The 21,387-nt window shown below is 43.0% G+C and overlaps 2 protein-coding genes across 2 annotated transcripts; both read right to left on the bottom strand.

The window, feature by feature from the left end:
• Nucleotides 1–7,966, bottom strand: prrx1b (paired related homeobox 1b; the record flags this gene model as incomplete). The annotated part of the gene is made up of 4 exons (XM_084458953.1): nucleotides 1–133; nucleotides 1,720–1,901; nucleotides 2,909–3,084; nucleotides 7,720–7,966. 4 exons carry the CDS (start codon nucleotides 7,964–7,966, stop codon nucleotides 1–3), a joined length of 738 nt encoding a protein of 245 aa, XP_084315079.1.
• Nucleotides 7,967–15,107: 7,141 nt separating this feature from the next.
• Nucleotides 15,108–20,596, bottom strand: gorab (golgin, rab6-interacting; the record flags this gene model as incomplete). The annotated part of the gene is made up of 5 exons (XM_084459064.1): nucleotides 20,437–20,596; nucleotides 19,083–19,443; nucleotides 18,769–18,870; nucleotides 16,863–17,003; nucleotides 15,108–15,558 (listed from the first exon to the last, which is right to left on the bottom strand). The coding sequence occupies exons 1-5, from the start codon at nucleotides 20,540–20,542 to the stop codon at nucleotides 15,108–15,110; spliced, it is 1,161 nt and encodes a 386-aa protein (XP_084315190.1). The 5' UTR covers nucleotides 20,543–20,596.
• Between the last annotated feature and the right edge of the window lie 791 nt (nucleotides 20,597–21,387).

Raw genomic sequence — 21,387 nt, 5'->3', positions numbered from 1 at the left:
TCAGTTGACCGTGGGCACCTGGTTCAAGCTGTACTCCTTGGCTTTGAGCCTGAGGTTGGCAATGCTGTTGGCCATGTTCATTCCCTGGGATGTATTGGTGTTGGAGCATGTGGGGGGGTAGGCTGCCATGGCACTGGGGGAGAGAGTGGTATAAAGGTCACAGGTCAGATCAACTGATCCTACCATTGTTCCAGTTGTGGCACATAAAAGCCCAAAAACGGCACAAAGAAAGCATACATTCATTTACGCTTGTGAAATATCACACAGCATTATTTTCACAGACTCTATCAAGATAGTTGTTACCAAAAAGGAACCACATGTAGTAAAGTAGAAGTAGTACTTGCTTTCTGAGGGCAGCATTTTCTGTGGCACTCGCATTGGCCCTCCCTCCGGCATTGGATACCAGCTTAAGAATATATAAATGGCGATGTATGTGTTAGCACCACATTAGTGTGTTTCAGTAGCAGACCTGGGTCAATTACTATTTGCAAATACTGTCAAATACTTGGGGTGCGCTCGCTTAACCCAGTGTAATAAAACCAATGGGTCAGACCCGTAAGTATGTGGCTAATCAAACACACCTCAATTACTTTCAAATACTTTCAAGTAATTGGTCTATGTAATTGACCCAGGTCTGTTCAGTAGCATTATAAGTGCTCAAGTGATTTTGTGGCTGTGTAGGCTAGGCTACAGCCATAGCCTTCCTCACTGAGGTGCGCTGGAGCTCTTGGCCCCAGCGACAGGGTCAGACATTTTATACTGAGGTTCATAGGGGGGGATTACTGTAAATCATAACCAATGTAACCAGAGTCACAAAAAATCCTGCCCAGTGGAGAGCCTGCGTCTCTCTTATGCTCATTACTTGGTGTTGTATAGCAGAGTAGGTCACGGGGGTCAACAGTGGATTTAATACGGTTTGTTTTCAGATTATCACCTCATCAGAAGGGTCACAGGATCTCGTCCCTCCCTCAAGAGAGGGAGGAGAAGGAGAGCAACACTGGAGCTTTGAAAGAGAGTTAGTTTATTAGATGGATGTGAAAGAGAGTTAGTTTATTAGTTGATGTGTTTGACTAAATGTTGTAGGCATGCTCTGTCTATAGCCTATGCGTGACTCGTCTCAATCATCCAGGCAAAACAGTCGTGTCTTGGGGGAAAAAAAGGTCTGCTATTAAAAAGACGTCAACAAACGAGGAATTTCGTGGAAAAGAAAAGTGTGAGGAAAGTCTTAGAGAGAGAGGAAATCCTACAGTGTGGGCCTGAAGCAGTAACAAACACACCAGACCACTGAAATACTAACAAACCAGCATCATTCTGAGCAAAACTTCAGACCGACTTGACTTTTGTTTATCAAAGCGAAGGCTAAATGCAAGGACAGTTTGATTGGATCCAGGTGGAGCGCCGGCAGGACACGGAGGGTTAGTGTAAATATGGGAGGTATGTACAGGTAGGGGAGAGATGGACGGGTATATGCAGAGGAAATGAAACAATAACACAGAGCCGTGCCTGCCAGGTCAGCGATGGTCAAGCGCTGTGTTCGGGAGGGCCTGAGGGCTGGAGGTTAGGGTGGGGCTGGTTAGTGCGAGGAGAGGTTGTGAGACCCGCGGGTGAGGAGAGGGTTGGGGTGCGGTGTTCTGAGGGGTTAAAGGGCGGTTAGCGAGGCCAAGTGAAGGGGAGAGGAGCGGGCGAGATAGAGGGCGAGGCGGGGGCGAGAGGGGCTACCTGTAAGGAGCGGCACTGCCCCAGGACAGGTAGTCGTTTGGCCGGGGGGCGGGGCGGGGGACGATGGGCTGCTCCACCGCCGTCACGTCCCCGGAGTAGGGCTTCAGCAGGGAGGCGCTCTTGCTGGCCAGCATGGCGCGCTCATTTCTGCGAAACTTTGCCCTCCTGTTCTGAAACCACACCTGGGGACAGAACACACAGCAGAAACTTCACCATCAATCACGCTGAAAAACTCATATTTTGATGAATAATATTGTTAAATATACTACTTCAATATTCTCAAAGTTTGCTGTTGCTCCTACATTTCATGATTTATATTTGCCTACTGAATCAACTAATAGAATACGTGATACATTTTCCATACCATTTTAACCTCCCAGCAGTCACTAAGGACAACACTGTCCCTTCAGTCTACCTTCCTCACAATAAAGTGACACTCAACCAATCAAGGACACGCAGGGACCATACATCTGAGACCCACCCACTTCCTGCTCTGTCTCTGGACAGATGAGGACCCTGTCTTGGGGTGCTAATGTTGTTCTTTGCTGTGAAATCAAATCCATTGTGAGAAGTTTGTGGGAGCGCTGGGCTGAGGGAGGCACGGGGTCCGGTTACGCACAGCCTCAGGAATGAGCCCAAAGTCTCTTTTATCAAAGGATTTCTGCATCGCTCTCTGGTACACATTAATCACAGATGTGTGCTCTCTCTCTGCCTCTCTCTCTGCCTCTCTCTCTTTACTCTCTCTTTACTCTCTCTCTGTCTCTCATTCAGTACGAGTACAGTATATTCCTCACCCCTCAATAAAATGCATTTCCATTACCTAGAGTAGGGGTAGACTGCGGCCAAAAATCCCTGTTCATCCAATTCCAAAATGAACACACACAACCAAGCATAAATCCAGCAAACCATACCTTGTCAGTGTTTACACGCCAAAAGCTAGCATGCTTTATCCAACACACACTTTTATAGTGCAGACTAAAATAACTTTGGCATTTCTAATAGTCGTCCGTCCTCCCGATCGGACTCTGCCAGATCAGACCAATAAACAATATATATGCACAACGCATAGTCACAGAGATGATGTCACTAGCTTATCACAGACCGTCCTGTTGACCTCAAGGTACAGCTGCATGCGGAGCGCTGGTCCCCTAGAGCAGATGGCGCTGGTGACGGAGGTGTGTGTACCCACCTGCACCCGCGCCTCGGTGAGGTTGACCCTGCGCGCCAGGTCCTCTCTGACGAAGGCGTCGGGGTAGTGCGTCCTCTCAAACACGCGCTCCAGCGCCTGCAGCTGGCTGCTGTTGAAGGTGGTCCGGTTCCGCCTCTGTTTCCTCTTCTTCTTCTCCTCGGCGTTCATCTGCTCGTCTGCAACACAACAACGCACTTTTACAACAACGCACTTTACACAACACACTACACAACAACGCACTTTTACAACAACACACTTTACACAACCACACACTACACAACCACACACTTTACACGACGACACACTTTACACAACAACACACTTTACACAACACACTTTACACAACAACACACTTTACACAACAACACACTTTACACAACAACACACTTTACACAAAAACACACTACACAACCACACACTTTACACAACACACTTTACACAACAACACACTTTACACAACAACACACTACACAACAACACACTTTACACAACAACACACTTTACACAACAACACACTACACAACAACACACTTTACACAACAACACACTTTACACAACAACACACTTTACACAACAACACACTTTTACACAACAACACACTTTACACAACAACACACTTTACACAACCACACACTTTACACAACAACACACTTTACACAACAACACACTTTACACAACCACACACTACACAACAACACACTTTACACAACAACACACTTTACACAACCACACACTACACAACAACACACTAAACACAACCACACACTTTACACAACAACATACTTTACACAACCACACACTTTACACAACAACACACTTTACACAACAACACACTTTTACACTCGGGGAGGAACAGGAAACGCACGCTCGATTACACAAAGAAACATTATTCTACACACACACACACACACACACACACACACACACACACACACACACACAGTTATATAGACACCATACAGTACATTCTTTCCAGCCTGACTGGATGGAAAAAATGAGCAAATACTCAAATTGTTTTGAGGGTCCAAAACGACTCATGCTACCGTTTGCTGAGCTAGTGCCACACACTCACACACTCACACGCATGCATGCACACACACACACACACACACACACACACACACACACACACACACACCCACACCCACACACACCCACACACACACACACACACACACACACATACCCACACACACACACACACACACACACACACATACACACACACACATACACACACACACACACACTCACACGCATGCATGCACACACACCCACACACACAAACACACACACACACACACATGCACACATGCACACATACACACACACACACAAACACACACACACACACACTCACACACACACCACACACCTACACACACACACACACACACACACACACACCACACACACACACACACACACACACACATGCACACACACCTACACACACATGCACACACACACACAAACACACACACACACACACACACACATCTCAAGGCAGCATTGTCATCATGTCTATCCATTCGCTCTCGGTTTTCAAGTCCCCTGTGTCACCATTGGGCTGTTTGTTGTCACCATGTTGAGAGAGTTCCTCTCCTGTCACTCAGCACCCTGTTATCATGACTCCCTGCTATCTGCTCCGGCTCCCATGATGCCCTCTCTACCGCGGCTCTGGGGGCCACAGGGGCCTCAGTGATGTGGAAAGGCAAAGGACAGATCCCCTCTAAGCTTATTGCTCAACTTTCAAATGAAAAGCGAAAGCGTATGAGACCTATTATTACAACCCTTCATTAATCCTTCATTACTACTGACCTTTTATTACAGCTTATTAAACAGAACCAGCTGACTAAAAGAGACCAATGCAGCTTCACAAAACTGTCTAATATAGTAAAGTATCTTTTATAAGCCGGGCCCATTGTTTACCATTTTGTATTTAACTGCCTATTAACGATTGGTTTGTAAACAGATAAACATGATCATCATGCCTAGTAAATGTGTACAGTTCACAAAACTTCTGTATGAAGTTGAAGTTGGTGTATGAAAGAATCGATCCCACGACTGAGGACTGTGTATCACTATAGGGACATGGACAGTGGTTCCGTATGTTTACTAATCATTTATAATTATTTACAAACGTTAATAGACATTCAATAACAAATGGTTTATAAATGGCTTATGTAGAGTAGTGCCTGCAGGACTGCTATCTGCTTGAGTATAACAGGGTCAGATCGAACTGGGCCTGGAAGCCGACTGTGAAAAAAATATTGTGAAACACAGTCGCCTAAATTGTGTAGACTAGGCCTACCATCAAATCAGCTGCATATATAGTAGGCTTACTATATCAGTATTTAGAACCGTCCCCTAGTCCCTTCACATTAGTACCGGAATGTGCACCTTCTCAATAGAGCACATAGGCCCGACAGACTGAGTCATTTTCTCTATGGACATCCTGTTAGTCTTTATTTTTCCAGTCACTTCCTTAATGTAGAATAACGGTCGAAAATGTGGACATGCATCCTAAATGTTCAGTTCATTTCTAAATTCACGTCGGCCTGGTGTCTGATGATGAAATAACCATAACAGATGGATCTGCTGGACCTGGTGGCATGTCTGCTCCAACGTGAGAAAAGACACAGGGCCTAAAGAATGTTTGGACAACATCAGGACTATGAATAAGAAAATACAGCATCCTTCTGACCTGTTGGAAAGCTACACAAATGCATTCTGTAACATCTATTTGGATCAGAAATGCTCTGTTATGGCTACCTAAAACACACTAAATGAAATGAAAAAATGGACTGAAAGTAACGTAAAGTAAAAAGTGAGCTTTCGATTTCTTCATCAAGACAATTATGTGGATGTGGATATGGATGGCGCGAGCAGTTTACAGTACAGTATCAGTAACTGTACATTGACTAATTCTCTGTGAGTGGTCGGCCGATCTGGCCTATCAGGCTATCATTATAGAAAAACACAGAGCACACCACACAACATGTAATTACTGCTTTATTAACCCTAATAAGTTCCAGCCATAAATTTGGTTCCATTTTTAAATTTGGTCACAAATAGTAGTCCTTTTTGAATTGATAGACTACATAAATTAAAGGTTGCCAAAATATTACAAACATTTAAACATTTCATTTCAGATTTGGTTATTTAGCTCAAGATTAATTTTACATTAGCGGGCATTGCTATTGATCCACCTAGTTAATTCAGAATATATAATTGTAATTTGACTATGCATGGACATACAGAAACCCTGTTTTTGTCCGCGTGCGATGGGCGATCTTATCTGTAACATCACGGAGCGGGCAGGAACATTTCACTGGGATTCTGCACTGTACGTGTGCATGTGACAAATAAAGACCTGAATGTGAATCTAAATAAAAAAAACGTTTGTGTGTGTGTGTGTGTGTATGTGTGTGTGTATGTGTAAAAATGTATCACCTGACCACATTTGACCTAGTCTACTCTGTAATTAATGTTTTCATAACTGACAATGAGATATATTTCAACCATTAATCAATGTATTGAATGTGATAAAATCCTACCTCAAGCCTACTTGAAAAGTGTTTTGACCCCAAAGAGAAATTCGTTCAAAGTATCTCTCATTGTGAATTATCTGGCGGGCCTGAACATAGAAATGAACAATAAACTAGGATCATTCGTTTATGTGTTTTAAATTATTTCATATAGTGAAATAGCTCGTGTGAGGTTTCCATCAATACCAAACATTGTTTGTTTTCTTGTTTACAATACCAAGCATAACCATCAAAATGATTAATTATACTCACAATATATTTAGGCAATTCTTCACAAAAGGCTCGAATGACATTTTGTCATTTGATCCCATAATTGTTAGACCTATGACCAGCCAACGCAGATAATTATGACAAATGATTAGGTGTAAATATTCTGAAATTGTTTGACAAGCGAAATAACTGTGAATTATCGATGGAGCCTCGCCACTTCCTCCTGCATATTTCTCACACCGGTCCGATTTACCCGTAAAATAACAATAACACTCATTAAACCCTAACGTTTCTGTCAACCTCTCCAAATGGCTTTGAATATGAGGGCGTATCACTCGGGACTGACGCGTTTATTTACTCTCTCAACGGCAGAGCCGGGTGGGGAAGCAGTGTTCTATTGCTTTTACTGGGAAGAATCCAAGTTTACTTCACTCGACTCTATCGCACTTTTTAAGGAGTTCTAGACAAACCACATTTCAGGCTGACCCTTCGAGGCCATCACGGCAATTGTGGAAGTCTCAATGGTTGTTTTGATTTATTGTTGTAGAGCTTGACTTGTATTTTACTGACCATATCCACCAACGTCGCCATACTTCGTTGACATCAAAGTGTTAATGCTAAATTAATGGCCGTTTTTAGTGTAGCCGTCAGAGATGATGTATCACCACAAGTCACGAAGGATTCAGTCCGTGCGCGTTCGTTTCAACAGAGCGGGTGTCTAAAGAAGTCCCATACTTAATGAAAATAAATGGATTTCACGTTCAGTCTGACATTTTGGTCATAATTCTGAATGCAGCATTAACACTGATAGCATCTTGTGGCTCTCCAAACCTACATTGCGCACGCACAAGTCAAGCTATATGAAGTATTCGTACAAAGCGGCCCGCAGAAGGCGCACACCAAAATAGTCAAACCTCCTGCATGCCCATATTCTGACTAACAAATGTAGAAAACATACTCATGATGGTAATAATACCATAGACTGATAAACCATTTCTGCGCTGATGTCTTAATCACAACCTCTGTAGCCCGACTGCACTTCTCACTTACTCTCCTGCTGGTTGGTGTCGCTGCCGCTGGTCAGCCCCGGGGACTCCAGCATACTCCTCCCCGCCTCTCCAACACTCTCGTCCGCTTGGGTTCCAACCATTTCCCCGGCCTCTTCCAGATCCAACAGGTGGCTGACCGAGAAGTTCTTTTTAGCTTGCAAGTTTTCCAGATTAGAAGTAATCGGACTCTCCAGGCGGTTTGATATCGTCGCTTGCCTGTCCATTACATGTGCATAGCTAGAAGTCATGACGCAAATAGGATACAGTAGAAAAAAATGGAGCAATAACAATAAGCGAGCCAAATAGATCCGTGCATACAGAATGTACGAAGAACGCCTCCAAACCAAACGGAGAAGTTTTCCAAGCAAATCGGGGTTTGCTTACATCCAGCCTCAATGGCGTTCAGCCGAACTTCTAGAGACGGAGAAGAAAAGTTGTTTTCTTCATCTGGTTTTCTCGATCACAGAGTTAAAACCCTAGGCATCCGGTCCATCCATTCGCGTGCGTAAACAACCAATAGGTCACCAAGTAACGCGTCCTCTACCTGGGTATTAAAGAGGTCTTCTATTCCTCTTCCCACTCACAGTCGCAACTGACTGAGCTTAGCAGAAAGTGCTGATGCCGAACAGATGCGCTCGTATGCGCGTAAAGCTGGCTCGGCTCAGCTAGGCGCAGGGAGGCTGGACGTTCCTCCTCCTCCTCCTCCTCCTCTCTCTCCCTCTCCCTCTCTCTCTCTCTCTCTCCCTCTCTCTCTCTCCCTCTCTCTCTCTCACACTCTCTCTTCCTCTTCCTCTCTCTCTCTCTCTCCCTCTCTCTCTCTCTCTCTCACTCTCTCTCTCTCTCTCTCTCTCTCTCTCCCTCTCTCTCTCTCTCTCTCTCCCTCACTCTCTCTCCCTCTCTCTCCCTCTCTCTCTCACACTCTCTCCCTTCCTCTTCCTCTCTCTCCCTCTCTCTCACTCTCTCTCTCCCACTCTCTCTCACTCACTCTCTCTCTCTCTCTCTCTCTCTCTCTCTCTCTCTCTCCCTCCCTCTCTCGCTCTCTTTCTCAGTATCTCTCTCACTCTGGCACTTCAAACAAGGCGCACGCGGGCACACTGCGGATACATGCTTCAGCCGGGGAGTATCTGAAACGTGTGGCCCCCTGGGAGAGTAGATGGACTCTAATAGGAGTCCCTAATTACGTGGCGATGCCTTGGTGCTGCGTCTGACGTTTCACAGGCCCCCGCCCCCCCCCCCCCCTTCAGCAGCCAATCAACGCGACCACCACGCAGAGAAGTCTGATTAAGACTCTTTAGCCAAGCTCTGGCAACCTTAACGAAGGTTAAGAACCAGCAGCACGAAGAGACCCACGAGATGTGGAGAATGTGGAGTGAGGGGTGGGGGGTAATTATCACCCTGTGTGATGATAGAACCAGTAAAGAGGTTTTAACCGTCGGGGTACTCGGCATGAGACCAACCGAATCTATTGGGATTCAGGCTGTTCTTCAGATCTGTGGTCAAATAAAATGATGATAAAGGATTTAGCCTACTTTAGAAAGTGTCAGTAAATCTTCCTCAGAGTCAGCCAGGGCAAATATGTAGGGTTATCTTTTCCTACTGAGTAAATACATGTTCCACCACGACTGTAGAGTAGGTAACAGTAGCCTATTTACAAATGTTCCCTTCTTCATAAACAATCATGTAAAATAACGTAATCAGTGTGCAAACACGGTACAATCCCGCTTTCTTGTTCGGTGAGCAAAACATCGTCGTTAGAGGCGATTTGTTAGACTGTGAGTTGGGTAAAGAATTTTGTTTGAAATTGGAGTTCAATTTAGTAAGGGTCTTGACAGGGGGGTAAGCAGGGGGGGGTGAAGGAATGAAGGAATGGAAGGAGAAAGGAGGGGGGGGCGGGTCCATGTGTTCAGATGGCAAGAGTAGACTCCAGGCTCCGAGCTGCCATAGACATCCCGTAGCTTCCAGACCCTGATCTGGGAAAAGAACACTTGATGCCATCAAAGGGACGCCGATTGAATCCAGATGTGCTGCTCTCGTTCTTTCCATGTATTTAATGAAGGCGCAGGGATAGAGTAGACTTTTTCATCATTAGTTTTCCCTCCAGATTCCCTTTTCCTGCCTACAAGTCCATTCCGGTGCCAGCGCAGAAAGCCTCCACAATAGTCCCAGCCTAAAGTCTTCTCACAGCTCCATTCTCGCTTCACTCAGGGTTACAGAATCCCACCTGAAAGAGGGCCGAGGCTGTTTGCTCGTACTTTCGATGCGTTTTAGCCGCATCGAATGGAAACGTCAAAATAAGTACGCATGGACCCATCCTGCGCTTGACCTGACCTGGGGTCTGTGACAGTGCACACCAAGGGAACAGCAATATTTCTGCATTAACGAGGGGAAACTCACCATAACCGCCCAAAATCTAAAACCTCACCACCTCCTATCATTTCCACGCTTTTTGACGGGCTGAATGATAGCCAATATTTCATCATTTTACTTTTGAAAATTAACAAATAAGCATTGTCATTGATAAAGGTTTTATCTGATATTTGCGGTTTAGCTTATATCAAAGTCTCAATCTTTGCACATGTAAGGATCAAGGAAAAGTATATTTACAAGACAACAGTCAAATGATAATCCACACAGTATGCTATTCATGACGTGTAATTTGTGGTTAGGAAGTCGATAAATCAAATAACATGTCCAAGTCTTCACGCGCGCCAACCGTTGATATTCACTTAATTTCCTGAGGCTACTAATCTCATTAACTCAGCCTGCCGGCCGAAGGGGTTCAGGTTTGAGATTAGGGACATAATGAAGGTGTAAAAGCGGGTCATTAACATGACTGAACTACCATTTTTGAACCTCGTTAAACTGTTCCTGTTTAGAGATGGCCTTGTGGAAAAATGGGAGAGATTTGCACGAAATGTCATATAAGATGGATACGGGCCCTAAAATGACATAGCCTATCTACAACAACATTTAGGTTTATTCGAAACAGAATCTGAGAATATCTTTCAATCAGTGTTGATTCATGCTCTTGACCTGCAGCTCTCGAACTAACATCGTATTGTGATGGGATCTACATGAGAGAAAAATGTGTCACAGTGTGTGTGCATTTTTGAGAATTGTAATGAGATCATGTAGCCTAATAACGAAATCCTCTTCAGAACGAATTATGAAAGTAGGCCTAATTGTAGGCTATGTACACACATTTGTTGTCATTATTCCCCAAAATAGCCACTAAGCAATATCTTTCTTTTTTAGTCACAACCTTTATATATTTGTATTTTAGTCAATAGGCTAAACTAGTAGGCCTATACATAGGCCTAATTTAGTAATTACTTAATAAAAAATAAAAAAGGAGTTCCTATGTAAATTAGTTCCTATAGAGGAGTTCCTATCTAGGCTATATGCACTATGTGTGCAGTGCAGATATAAACAATCTAAACTGCAATAAGAATGCGTTGAATGAGTATAGTCTAGGCCTACTTAAAAACGTCCATACTGTAAATATATTGTCCAAGCTTTTTATGAGCCGCTCAGCCGCTGCTTACAGACGAGGGATCAGTGGTTAGCTTTGTAATCAGAATCAGCGCGGGTGAATTAATTTCACACTCGCAGCGCTTTGTAAACCCGACGTGTTGTTTAATCAAGAGCAGATTGCTGTTTTATGTCGGGAACCACAGGCACTTTGCAATTAGCGCGCCAGTTCGTGTTGAGCTGGAACAATAGGCAGACACAGAGACGGAGTGTCGCATGTGTGGTTCCACCGTGATCCCACTCGGTATAACCGGTGGGGTGACTGAGAGCAGACACGCATCATGATGAGGCATCAGCAGTAACGTGAATGGGGTGCTTGAATGGGGTTACTGATACACTAACTGATTTCTTCCGATTGATTTATGTTATTCGATGTGTTTAAATGTTTTTTTTAGTAAAGCCACTGTTGCAAAAAAGAGAACATGTTTTTAATCGACCTGCCTCGTGGTTAAATTAAGTTAATATAACACATACGAATAGGATATCGGCTATAAGCTTTTCTTTGACCCTGTAATGTTAGAGAGCTTCTGTATTAGTCTATGTGTCGATACGAAATGACCAGGCTAATGTAATATTTTGCGCTTCTGCCAACCAAGGACCAACGACCTAGGAACAATAACCAAGGAACAATAACCAAGGATCAATAACCAAGGACCAATAACCAAGGACCAATAACCAAGGACCAATAACCAAGGACCAGTGTTTTAATCAGCGATCTGTGGCTGCGCTAGGGCTTCTACAGGTCTGAGGATGTGAATTCCCTGGTCGCTGTAATCAGGGTCGGGAGTGTGTCGGCAACATATGGTTTCCCGCACAGGATGTAAAGAATCAACAAGCAGCCATTTACTCTCAATTAGGGAAATAAAAGCAGACAGGGGCCACCGCGCTACCCCAATCAGCACCAAGGGTCACTGGACAGCACTGGTCCCAGGCCGGCCAGACGCATGCAGCGGCTCCGGGGCCAGCGATCCAACCAAGACACTGAAGGCATTAGGCCTACTGAATAAACAAGATAGGAAAACACATTAGTCTCAAGTTTGACTTTCTACTTGGCAACAAGGCCAATACCATAACCTCTGAAACTAATTTCACAACGTTTGTCCGCTCTGATCATTTTAGAAAAGGTAGGCTAACATTTAATTTTCTTCATCGATATTTCTACAGGATGTCTCGGGTTTTGAATAAACCTTTTGAACGAACTAAGGCTAAACGGATTGGCTAATATACTACACAGTCTGTGCCAAATATTAATCAGTTGCAAGTAGGCTATTCTAACAAACCTAGCCTGTAGGAAAAAGAAATGTGGAAAATATAGACACGCAGTGGGAAAAGAGAGCTATATGAAACGACCTCAGTATCAAACTGAAAAATGAAAATGTAAGGAAAGGTGCACCTCGTCTTACCTATAGTCTTACCTATAGTATAGGCCTACCTAGTCTTCCAAACAAAGATATTCATTCAATCATTTCAAAATGAGGCAACACCCCAAATGTATGATTAAAGCAAATCCAATTAATATAGGCTATTAATTTCGTGTACACGCAGTATCAAGGTCAACATTCAATAGCAGAGGAGCCATATGGCGAAGATTTGGAGTAAAAGTTGATCTCAGAGTGTAGTTTTTTTCAGTCGTAGGCTCTCGTGTTACAGGGTTTCTCGACCTGTCTGGGGATGCTAGCGCCACATAAATCACACTGCTCTGGAGATCCGCCGCTCTCTGAAGTTTCATATCGCCTTGAAAATAGATTTATAATTCACATTAATAAAGCGTCATACGGAGCCCCTATAATCGCTGGACCATTACGCTGTATGCAAATACATATTATAGTCACACTTTACAATAAGGGTCACAAAAAACATGAGTTAACTAATGCTTATTTAGGGTTAGGTTAGGTTATGTTAATCAATACCTTAGTTAAGGTTAGGGCTAGGGTTAGGTGAGTTAACCTTAGTTAACAAATAACATTAGTAAATAGTTAAGAGACATTAACTGTTACTTAATGCTTAATAATCCATTAACTTATGCATATTAATGTACCCTTATTGTAAAGTGTTACCCATATTATATTTAATTATTAGCTATTAGCTCCACATGCTTTTAATACCTTGATTTCAGAATAATCGATATTTAAACCGTACTGAGGTAGATACAACAATGATAGGCCTACGGTTTAGCATCCCTAACAAACTAATGATTACATATTATTAGACCACCAATTCAGGCAGGATATCAAAGCTATTCATCCTTGACCTTCGAGGTGCTGCTGGGGGATATTCCGAGGTCACTCACTGCTCGCTAACTAATTAAAAGAGCTGGGTTTATGGTCTCTTGTTCAGACGGCCAGATGTGACCAAAGCGCAGTAAAATCTCAAAGCGGTTTACAGAACACTTACTGCCTTTAAAATGACTTGAAAAAGCGATGGGAGTTCGAAACTATTTTCAGTAAATTCCACAACGGACCACAAGCTTCAGACAATGTGTTTCACTCGTGTACCTACATTTAAATAGGTTATAAAGAAAGATTGAAATGAGAAATTCAAAATTCCTCCTGGCAAAAGTGTCCCATGTGCAAAATTCAACTATAAAAGTACCTCTAATGTCATTTTAATTCATTTGATCAATTAAAATGACAAACATACAGTACATCCATGTATGACATGTTTTGTGCAGGAGCATTCATGTTTGAGAATTACACATTTTATTATGAACATACAACTCGTGAATACAAAGCCTTATAACATGGTAAAATAAGTGTTTAAATATCCATCCCTCATAAATAAGACTATTTTAAAAGAGAAATGCCCATTGTACTAAACTAGCCAATTATTCAAAATAAATGAATTCAACCACAAGCAAAACTGATCCCCCTTACACAGACAAGTCAGTTTTTCCCTCCACACACACACACACACACACACACACACACACACACACACACACACACACACACACACACACACACACACACACACACACACACACACACACACACACACACACACACACACACACACACACACACACAGACACGATTCAACTTATATTGCAGTAGACAGGTTTGCTCGATATAAAGTACCCAAAAATAAATTCTTAGGCCATAATTGTGTAGAAATAAATGCTATTTAAGTTTCTTTACAAAGCATACATACTATAGATGATGACATATCACCTTACCATTCAGGAAGCCCATTCCAGATGATCCTTTCTAGTCTAGTGGCTGAACAGTTTGGAAAGATCAGCCCTCAATGGCAGAACCATGGGTTAATATGTGACGCATACAAAACATCTTAGTTTCCTGTGCTTCATTGTGCCATATGTGACTTTTACTCATCTGTTCTCCACAGAGGAACTTCAAGGGGACATTATGCTGTTCTCATCTCGGTCGTGAAGACGAAGCTCTCTTTAACGGCAATCCGTTCAGCTCAACATTTGCTTGGGAAGACAATGTTCACATACAGTTGGCTGTAAAGCCACATGTTGCCAGAGAGAGAAATGCTTGAGACAGAGTAGATTGGAAGCAGTCACATTAAGAGCAGCCAACCAAGACAGACAGTAACAAAACACAAATGGAATTGCTTAGGGCGGCAGTCATTACAAAACACAGTTGAATTTCCCATCGAACAACAGGCTCTAGTCTATAAGGACTCCTGCAAACGGTAGGAAGATCATAGAGTATCCAGCAGTATTAGTATTATGGTAAACATTATGAGTATTAACAATACTGAGGCAATACAATCCCTACAATACATCCAACTTGTGCTGAATTCCCATGTACAGCTTTGAACTTTGAACACAGAGTTGACTAGCAGCTGAGAAAGACTTGGACCTCAGTTTACTACCCCGCCCCCCCCTCCCTATCAGGAGGCAGAAGCTGGAGCCTCACTCTGTCCCACTGCGGCACTATCGGCCATTTTACAGTCCTGGTCCCTAGTCTGTGGTTCCGTGTCTGCGGGGCAGTCTTTCTGGACCGTGGCGCTGCCCACTTGTGTATCAGTCTGCTTCCCTGGCGTGGATGCTTTCTCTCTGGACTGGACGGCCACCTCCCTGTCCCCCTCGCCCTGGTCCTCTGTGCTGCTCATCCCCCTCTTCTCCTCCTCCTCCTCCTGCCTCCTCTCCTCCTCCAGCTCCTCCTCGGTGGCCTGGAGCTGCAGCTGCTGCATGAGTTCCTCCAGCTTGTGGGCTTTGCGCGCCTCGTTCTGCTGGATGATTGCGCACAGGTGCTCGGTCAGCTGCTCCTTCACCTCCGTCTTCCTGTGGAGGTCCATCTTGGCCGTCACATACTCCACCTCCACCTTATCATAGCGCTTCCTACACAGCAGAGCAGACAGGCGGGGAGATCAGGGAGTGGTTGGTTCAGATAAAGGAAGCATATTGTGGTATTTCTGAGAGGAGGGACCAGTGTGAGTTGAAGTCATTATACTACGCATTACACTATACAGGGCAGGATAGGAGGATTCTAAATGACTACTCAGAACAGCCTGCAGGGGGCAGTGTGTCCAGAGATTGAGGGCAACAAGAAAAACATGGAACATTCATTGCATAGCAGTGTAATCAGTGACAGTGGAGAGAGCATGGGATCTGCATCACGGCTGGAGACTCACTATGCAAATGTGAGCCCTGCAGAGGAGGGGGAGCAGCGCTTCCAGACAACGTGCATTCTTGCGGTCACAACACTTTTTGCAGCGTTTTGTTTGCTCCGCATGTGTGTGCGAAGGGCAGCCCCCTTTTGTGATGCAAAGTGACTGTGTCGACCATTTGTCTCATGCTGTGAAAAATGCAGAAGCCTGGCTGATTAATGCACACTTCTTCCTTGTGTATCGTTGCAATTTTTTTGTTTTGTTTTTACTGTCTACAGCAACAAAAGAATATTAATGAAATGTGGTTGTAGATTAGTCGTTGTAGTCAAACGTAACGAAAAACTGGTTACAATATGAAGTGATGAGGAGGAATGTGGTCAAAACTGGTTTTTAACACCAGTTCCCCAATTCAGCTGCACCTTGCGTCATATAACCTGTGCCTTCTCACGTCACCTCCAACATGGCATCAAACTACTAAGAAAATGAAACAAAAATCTACTTCAAAAACCATTAATCAAAATCATCCAAGAAAATACCTCAAACCTGAAAATGGCTAACATTTCAAGCCCCTCATTTTTGTATAACAAATAATTACCAAGAATAGCCATTAAGTTAATCACGTGTCATCATACACTCATATCGTTAACAATCATTGTCATCAAGGACCATTATCAATCAAGCATCATAATCAGTCATTGCATTATCAATCAAGCACCACATGTGATTCTCACACATCTGCTGTGTACGTAATGTCTATCAGAGATGATGTTTGCTCCCACAGGATAGATTTTGTTTGTTAGAACACACCGAAGAAGGGCTTGGCCCAAAACGTTTGTGTGGCAAATTAAAAATATCTATTATTTGGAGTGCTGTCCTGCATTATTTCCCCTTTTCACTGTATATTTTTGAGGATTAGCCCCCACAAACACAACCGAGGGTTGAGAGTGTTTTTGGCATTTATCCCACAGGATATCTCATTTTGGATGATCTCTGATTAAACAGAGCAGTGTGTTCTTCCTAGTAGGGCGTGTTTACCTGGCAGCGTTGTAGTCCCAGCTGGCCTGTTCTATTTTGCTTCTCAGGATGCCAATGTCATTAGACACCATGTCATCCAGAGCCTGCAGCTCCTTCTGGATCCTCTTCAGCTTCACCACCTCTGCCTGAGTCTGCTTGGACCTGGGACCGGGAGAAGGGATTAAGGGATCTGAGTCTGCTTGGACCTGGGACCGGGAGAAGGGATTCAGGGATTTGTGGATTGACACACGTACATAATATATAACATAATATAAACCTGTTGTCAGTGAGACAGAAGGTGTCTCAGAGTGATTATGCAAGGCTAGTATCAATAACTATGGGATGTGACCCTACTTCTAGTATCAGTAACTATGGGATGTGACCTTACTTCTAGTATCAGTAACTATGGGATGAGACCTTACTTCTAGTATCAGTAACTATGGGATGTGACCTTACTTCTAGTATCAGTAACTATGGGATGTGACCTTACTTCTAGTATCAGTAACTATGGGATGTGACCTTACTTCTAGTATCAGTAACTATGGGATGTGACCTTACTTCTAGTATCAGTAACTATGGGATGTGACCTTACTTCTAGTATCAGTAACTATGGGATGTGACCTTACTTCTAGTATCAGTAACTATGGGATGTGACCTTACTTCTAGTATCAGTAACTATGGGATGTGACCTTACTTCTCAGTAACTATGGGATGTGACCTTACTTCTAGTATCAGTAACTATGGGATGTGACCTTACTTCTAGTATCAGTAACTATGGGATGTGACCTTACTTCTAGTATCAGTAACTATGGGATGTGACCTTACTTCTAGTATCAATAACTATGGGATGTGACCTTACTTCTAGTATCAGTAACTATGGGATGTGACCTTACTTCTAGTATCAGTAACTATGGGATGTGACCTTACTTCTAGTATCAGTAACTATGGGATGTGACCTTACTTCTCAGTAACTATGGGATGTGACCTTACTTCTAGTATCAGTAACTATGGGATGTGACCTTACTTCTAGTATCAGTAACTATGGGATGAGACCTTACTTCTAGTATCAGTAACTATGGGATGTGACCTTACTTCTAGTATCAGTAACTATGGGATGTGACCTTACTTCTAGTATCAGTAACTATGGGATGTGACCTTACTTCTAGTATCAGTAACTATGGGATGTGACCTTACTTCTAGTATCAGTAACTATGGGATGTGACCTTACTTCTAGTATCAGTAACTATGGGATGTGACCTTACTTCTAGTATCAATAACTATGGGATGTGACCTTACTTCTCAGTAACTATGGGATGTGACCTTACTTCTAGTATCAGTAACTATGGGATGTGACCTTACTTCTAGTATCAGTAACTATGGGATGTGACCTTACTTCTAGTATCAGTAACTATGGGATGTGACCTTACTTCTCAGTAACTATGGGATGTGACCTTACTTCTAGTATCAGTAACTATGGGATGTGACCTTACTTCTAGTATCAGTAACTATGGGATGTGACCTTACTTCTAGTATCAGTAACTATGGGATGTGACCTTACTTCTAGTATCAGTAACTATGGGATGTGACCTTACTTCTAGTATCAGTAACTATGGGATGTGACCTTACTTCTCAGTGACTATGGGATGTGACCTTACTTCTAGTATCAGTAACTATGGGATGTGACCTTACTTCTAGTATCAGTAACTATGGGATGTGACCTTACTTCTAGTATCAGTAACTATGGGATGTGACCTTACTTCTAGTATCAGTAACTATGGGATGAGACCTTACTTCTAGTATCAGTAACTATGGGATGTGACCTTACTTCTAGTATCAGTAACTATGGGATGTGACCTTACTTCTAGTATCAGTAACTATGGGATGTGACCCTACTTCTAGTATCAGTAACTATGGGATGTGACCTTACTTCTCAGCGATGGTTTTTGTCAGGAGAGCTTTCTTGCGCTTATTCCTCTCTTCCATCATCTTCTGCTCCTGCTGCAGCAGCTCAATGCGACTCTTCTCCCGTCTGTCATACAAATGGGGGGTATTGAACAAAACAAAGGCACTATTAACATACATAGTATGAGTGTGACACATCCTACACGGATCTTTGAAGAGCTTTGAGTAGTGCGTGGAAAGTTAGGCTTTAGTATACCAACAGCAACAAAGAGCACAAGATATTCAAGACTATTCTTATTTTGAGTAGACAGACCGTATGCAATAAGAATTTTTACTGACACTTCGACTTCTTGTTTTTCCAATTCTTTCGCAATTGGAGGTGCATCCTCCTGCTCTGGAGGGTCTGGAGGGGCTGGCTCATGATTTGCAGTCACAGTCACAGTCTCTGCCTCCTCCTCGAGCTTCTCCACCGGCTTATGGGCCGCGTGCGTGCTGTTGGAGTGTGGCGGGGGCCCGGTGAGCTGCTGCCCCGGTGGTAGTGCATCGGTGAGCTGCTGCCCCGGTGGTAGTGCAGGCAGCCCGGGTCCATTTTTTGGCTGAGCTGCTAACTGCAACGCTTTCTCCCTCTGCAACTGCTGCCTGCTTCGGTTAGTGGGAGCAGGTCTCCTTCCTCGTCCTAAAGCACTGGGCACTGCCTGCTCTGGGAACGGTATTAGAAAACACACATTTACACGAATGCTGCAAACAAATCCGTTTCAGAAATGTGATTTAATAGAATGATAGAATATCATTCATTATTTGAGAAGAGATAGGCTACTAGAAGAAGAATATATCAAGGATCAAAGGATTTATGTCCCAGAAGGATTTGGAAAAACTTGTCCATGCATTTATCTTCAGTAGACTCGACTACTGTAACGGCATGTATACAGGTCTCTCTAAAAAATCGACCAGACAGCTGCAGCTGATTCAGAACGCTGCTGCTCGAGTCCTCACTAAGACTAAGAAAGTGGAGCATATTATCACACCAGTTCTAAGGTCTTTACACTGGCTTCCTGTCTGTCAAAGAATTGACTTTAAAATACTGCTGTTGGTTTATAAAGCACTGAATGGTTTAGGGCCAAATATATTTCTGATCTGCTCATATGCTATGAACCATCCAGACCCCTCAGGTCGTCTGGCACAGGTCTGCTTTCTGTCCCCAGAGTTAAAACAAAACATGGAGAAGCAGGGTTCAGCTTTTATGCTCCACATATCTGGAACAAACTTCCAGAAAACTGCAGATCTGCTGCAACTCTCAGTTCTTTTAAAACAAGCCTGAAGACTTTTCTTTTTGCCACTGCTTTCTAAGAGGAGCTATGTTTATCAGTATACTGCACTGTAACTTTTATTCCTGTATTCTATTTGTCCTGCTTTTAGTTTTAAATGTCTATAATGACTTGCTTTTTGTTTTAATGCTTTTAATTTGTCCTGCCTTTTGTTTTAAATGTCTATAATGACTTGCTTTTTGTTTTAATGCTTTTAATTTGTCCTGCCTTTTGTTTTAAATGTCTATAATGTCTTGCTTTTTGTTTTAATGCTTTTAATGTCTCATGTAAAGCACCTTGAATTGCCCTGTGGCTGAAATGTGCTATATAAATAAACTTGCCTTGCCTTACTAGATACTTCAATCTGAGCTAGTTTACAATCGCGTTACCTTTCTGCTGCAGCCTCCGTAGCTCCTGATCGGAGAAGCCTGCCCACCCGGCCATCTCAAGACCAATATCCCTTGACTTATGCGGGGAGAGAAGTATGTGTTTCATCTATAAAACCACCAAACAATAATCTAGCATTGCCAAATGTCAGTGTTGGTTCAACACAACTTTCCTTTGCTCCGCCATCTTTGTTTACTGATGCCACGTTAAAGACCCCGAACGGGACCCATGCTAGACGGCCTGAGATAATGCCTGATGATTATTATTCAAAATGTATTCCTTTCACTTCGCTTTTAGGTGGAGAGTTATACTTCTTGGAAATACTGTATTTTAAAATGAAAGGATCACAAACGATTACCTACGATTTGATTAACGATTTGATTTGTCTTCACATCTTTTTAAAACACTGGCAAATATGTAGGTAGCCTAGTTCTAGTATAGAGCACCATATATATATTTTTTTTTTAGCATTAAAGGAGTAGTAAAGGGAAAAATCATGTTTAGCCCTGTTTTAAGGTTACTTAAAGTCGCACTGAACTGAAAAAAGCATTCTGTCCCATTTTGGGTCACATAATTGGTCATAGTGTTCACCTATTCAACGAAGTATGCCAAAAGAATTACAAAATTCTACTTTTGTTGTAATCTTATATCAAAGTATATAATTTCTTACTTCCTGGAAAACGGTAGGTCACGTGCAATGATGACAACAGGTACCTTAGATTTTAGGACAATAATTTCACGACATCCACCCGTCAATCAACGCTATCCTTCTATCGAATCTAAAGTTCTTAAAACCCGTCCACTTGTCAATGTTCCAATCAAATTCCTCTAAACGCATGTCCCACCCTCATTGCTTGTTTACATCGGAAATATGTCAAACTACGGAAGTTAGATGATCTCAAACGTCTGTTTCAGTGCGACTTTAAAACAGGGCTAAACATGATTTTTCCCTT

Source organism: Borostomias antarcticus (genome assembly GCF_949987555.1).
Source record: "Borostomias antarcticus genome assembly, chromosome: 26".
NCBI classification, from domain to species: Eukaryota; Metazoa; Chordata; class Actinopteri; order Stomiiformes; family Stomiidae; genus Borostomias; species Borostomias antarcticus.
This window is presented reverse-complemented; position numbering and strand designations above follow the sequence as displayed.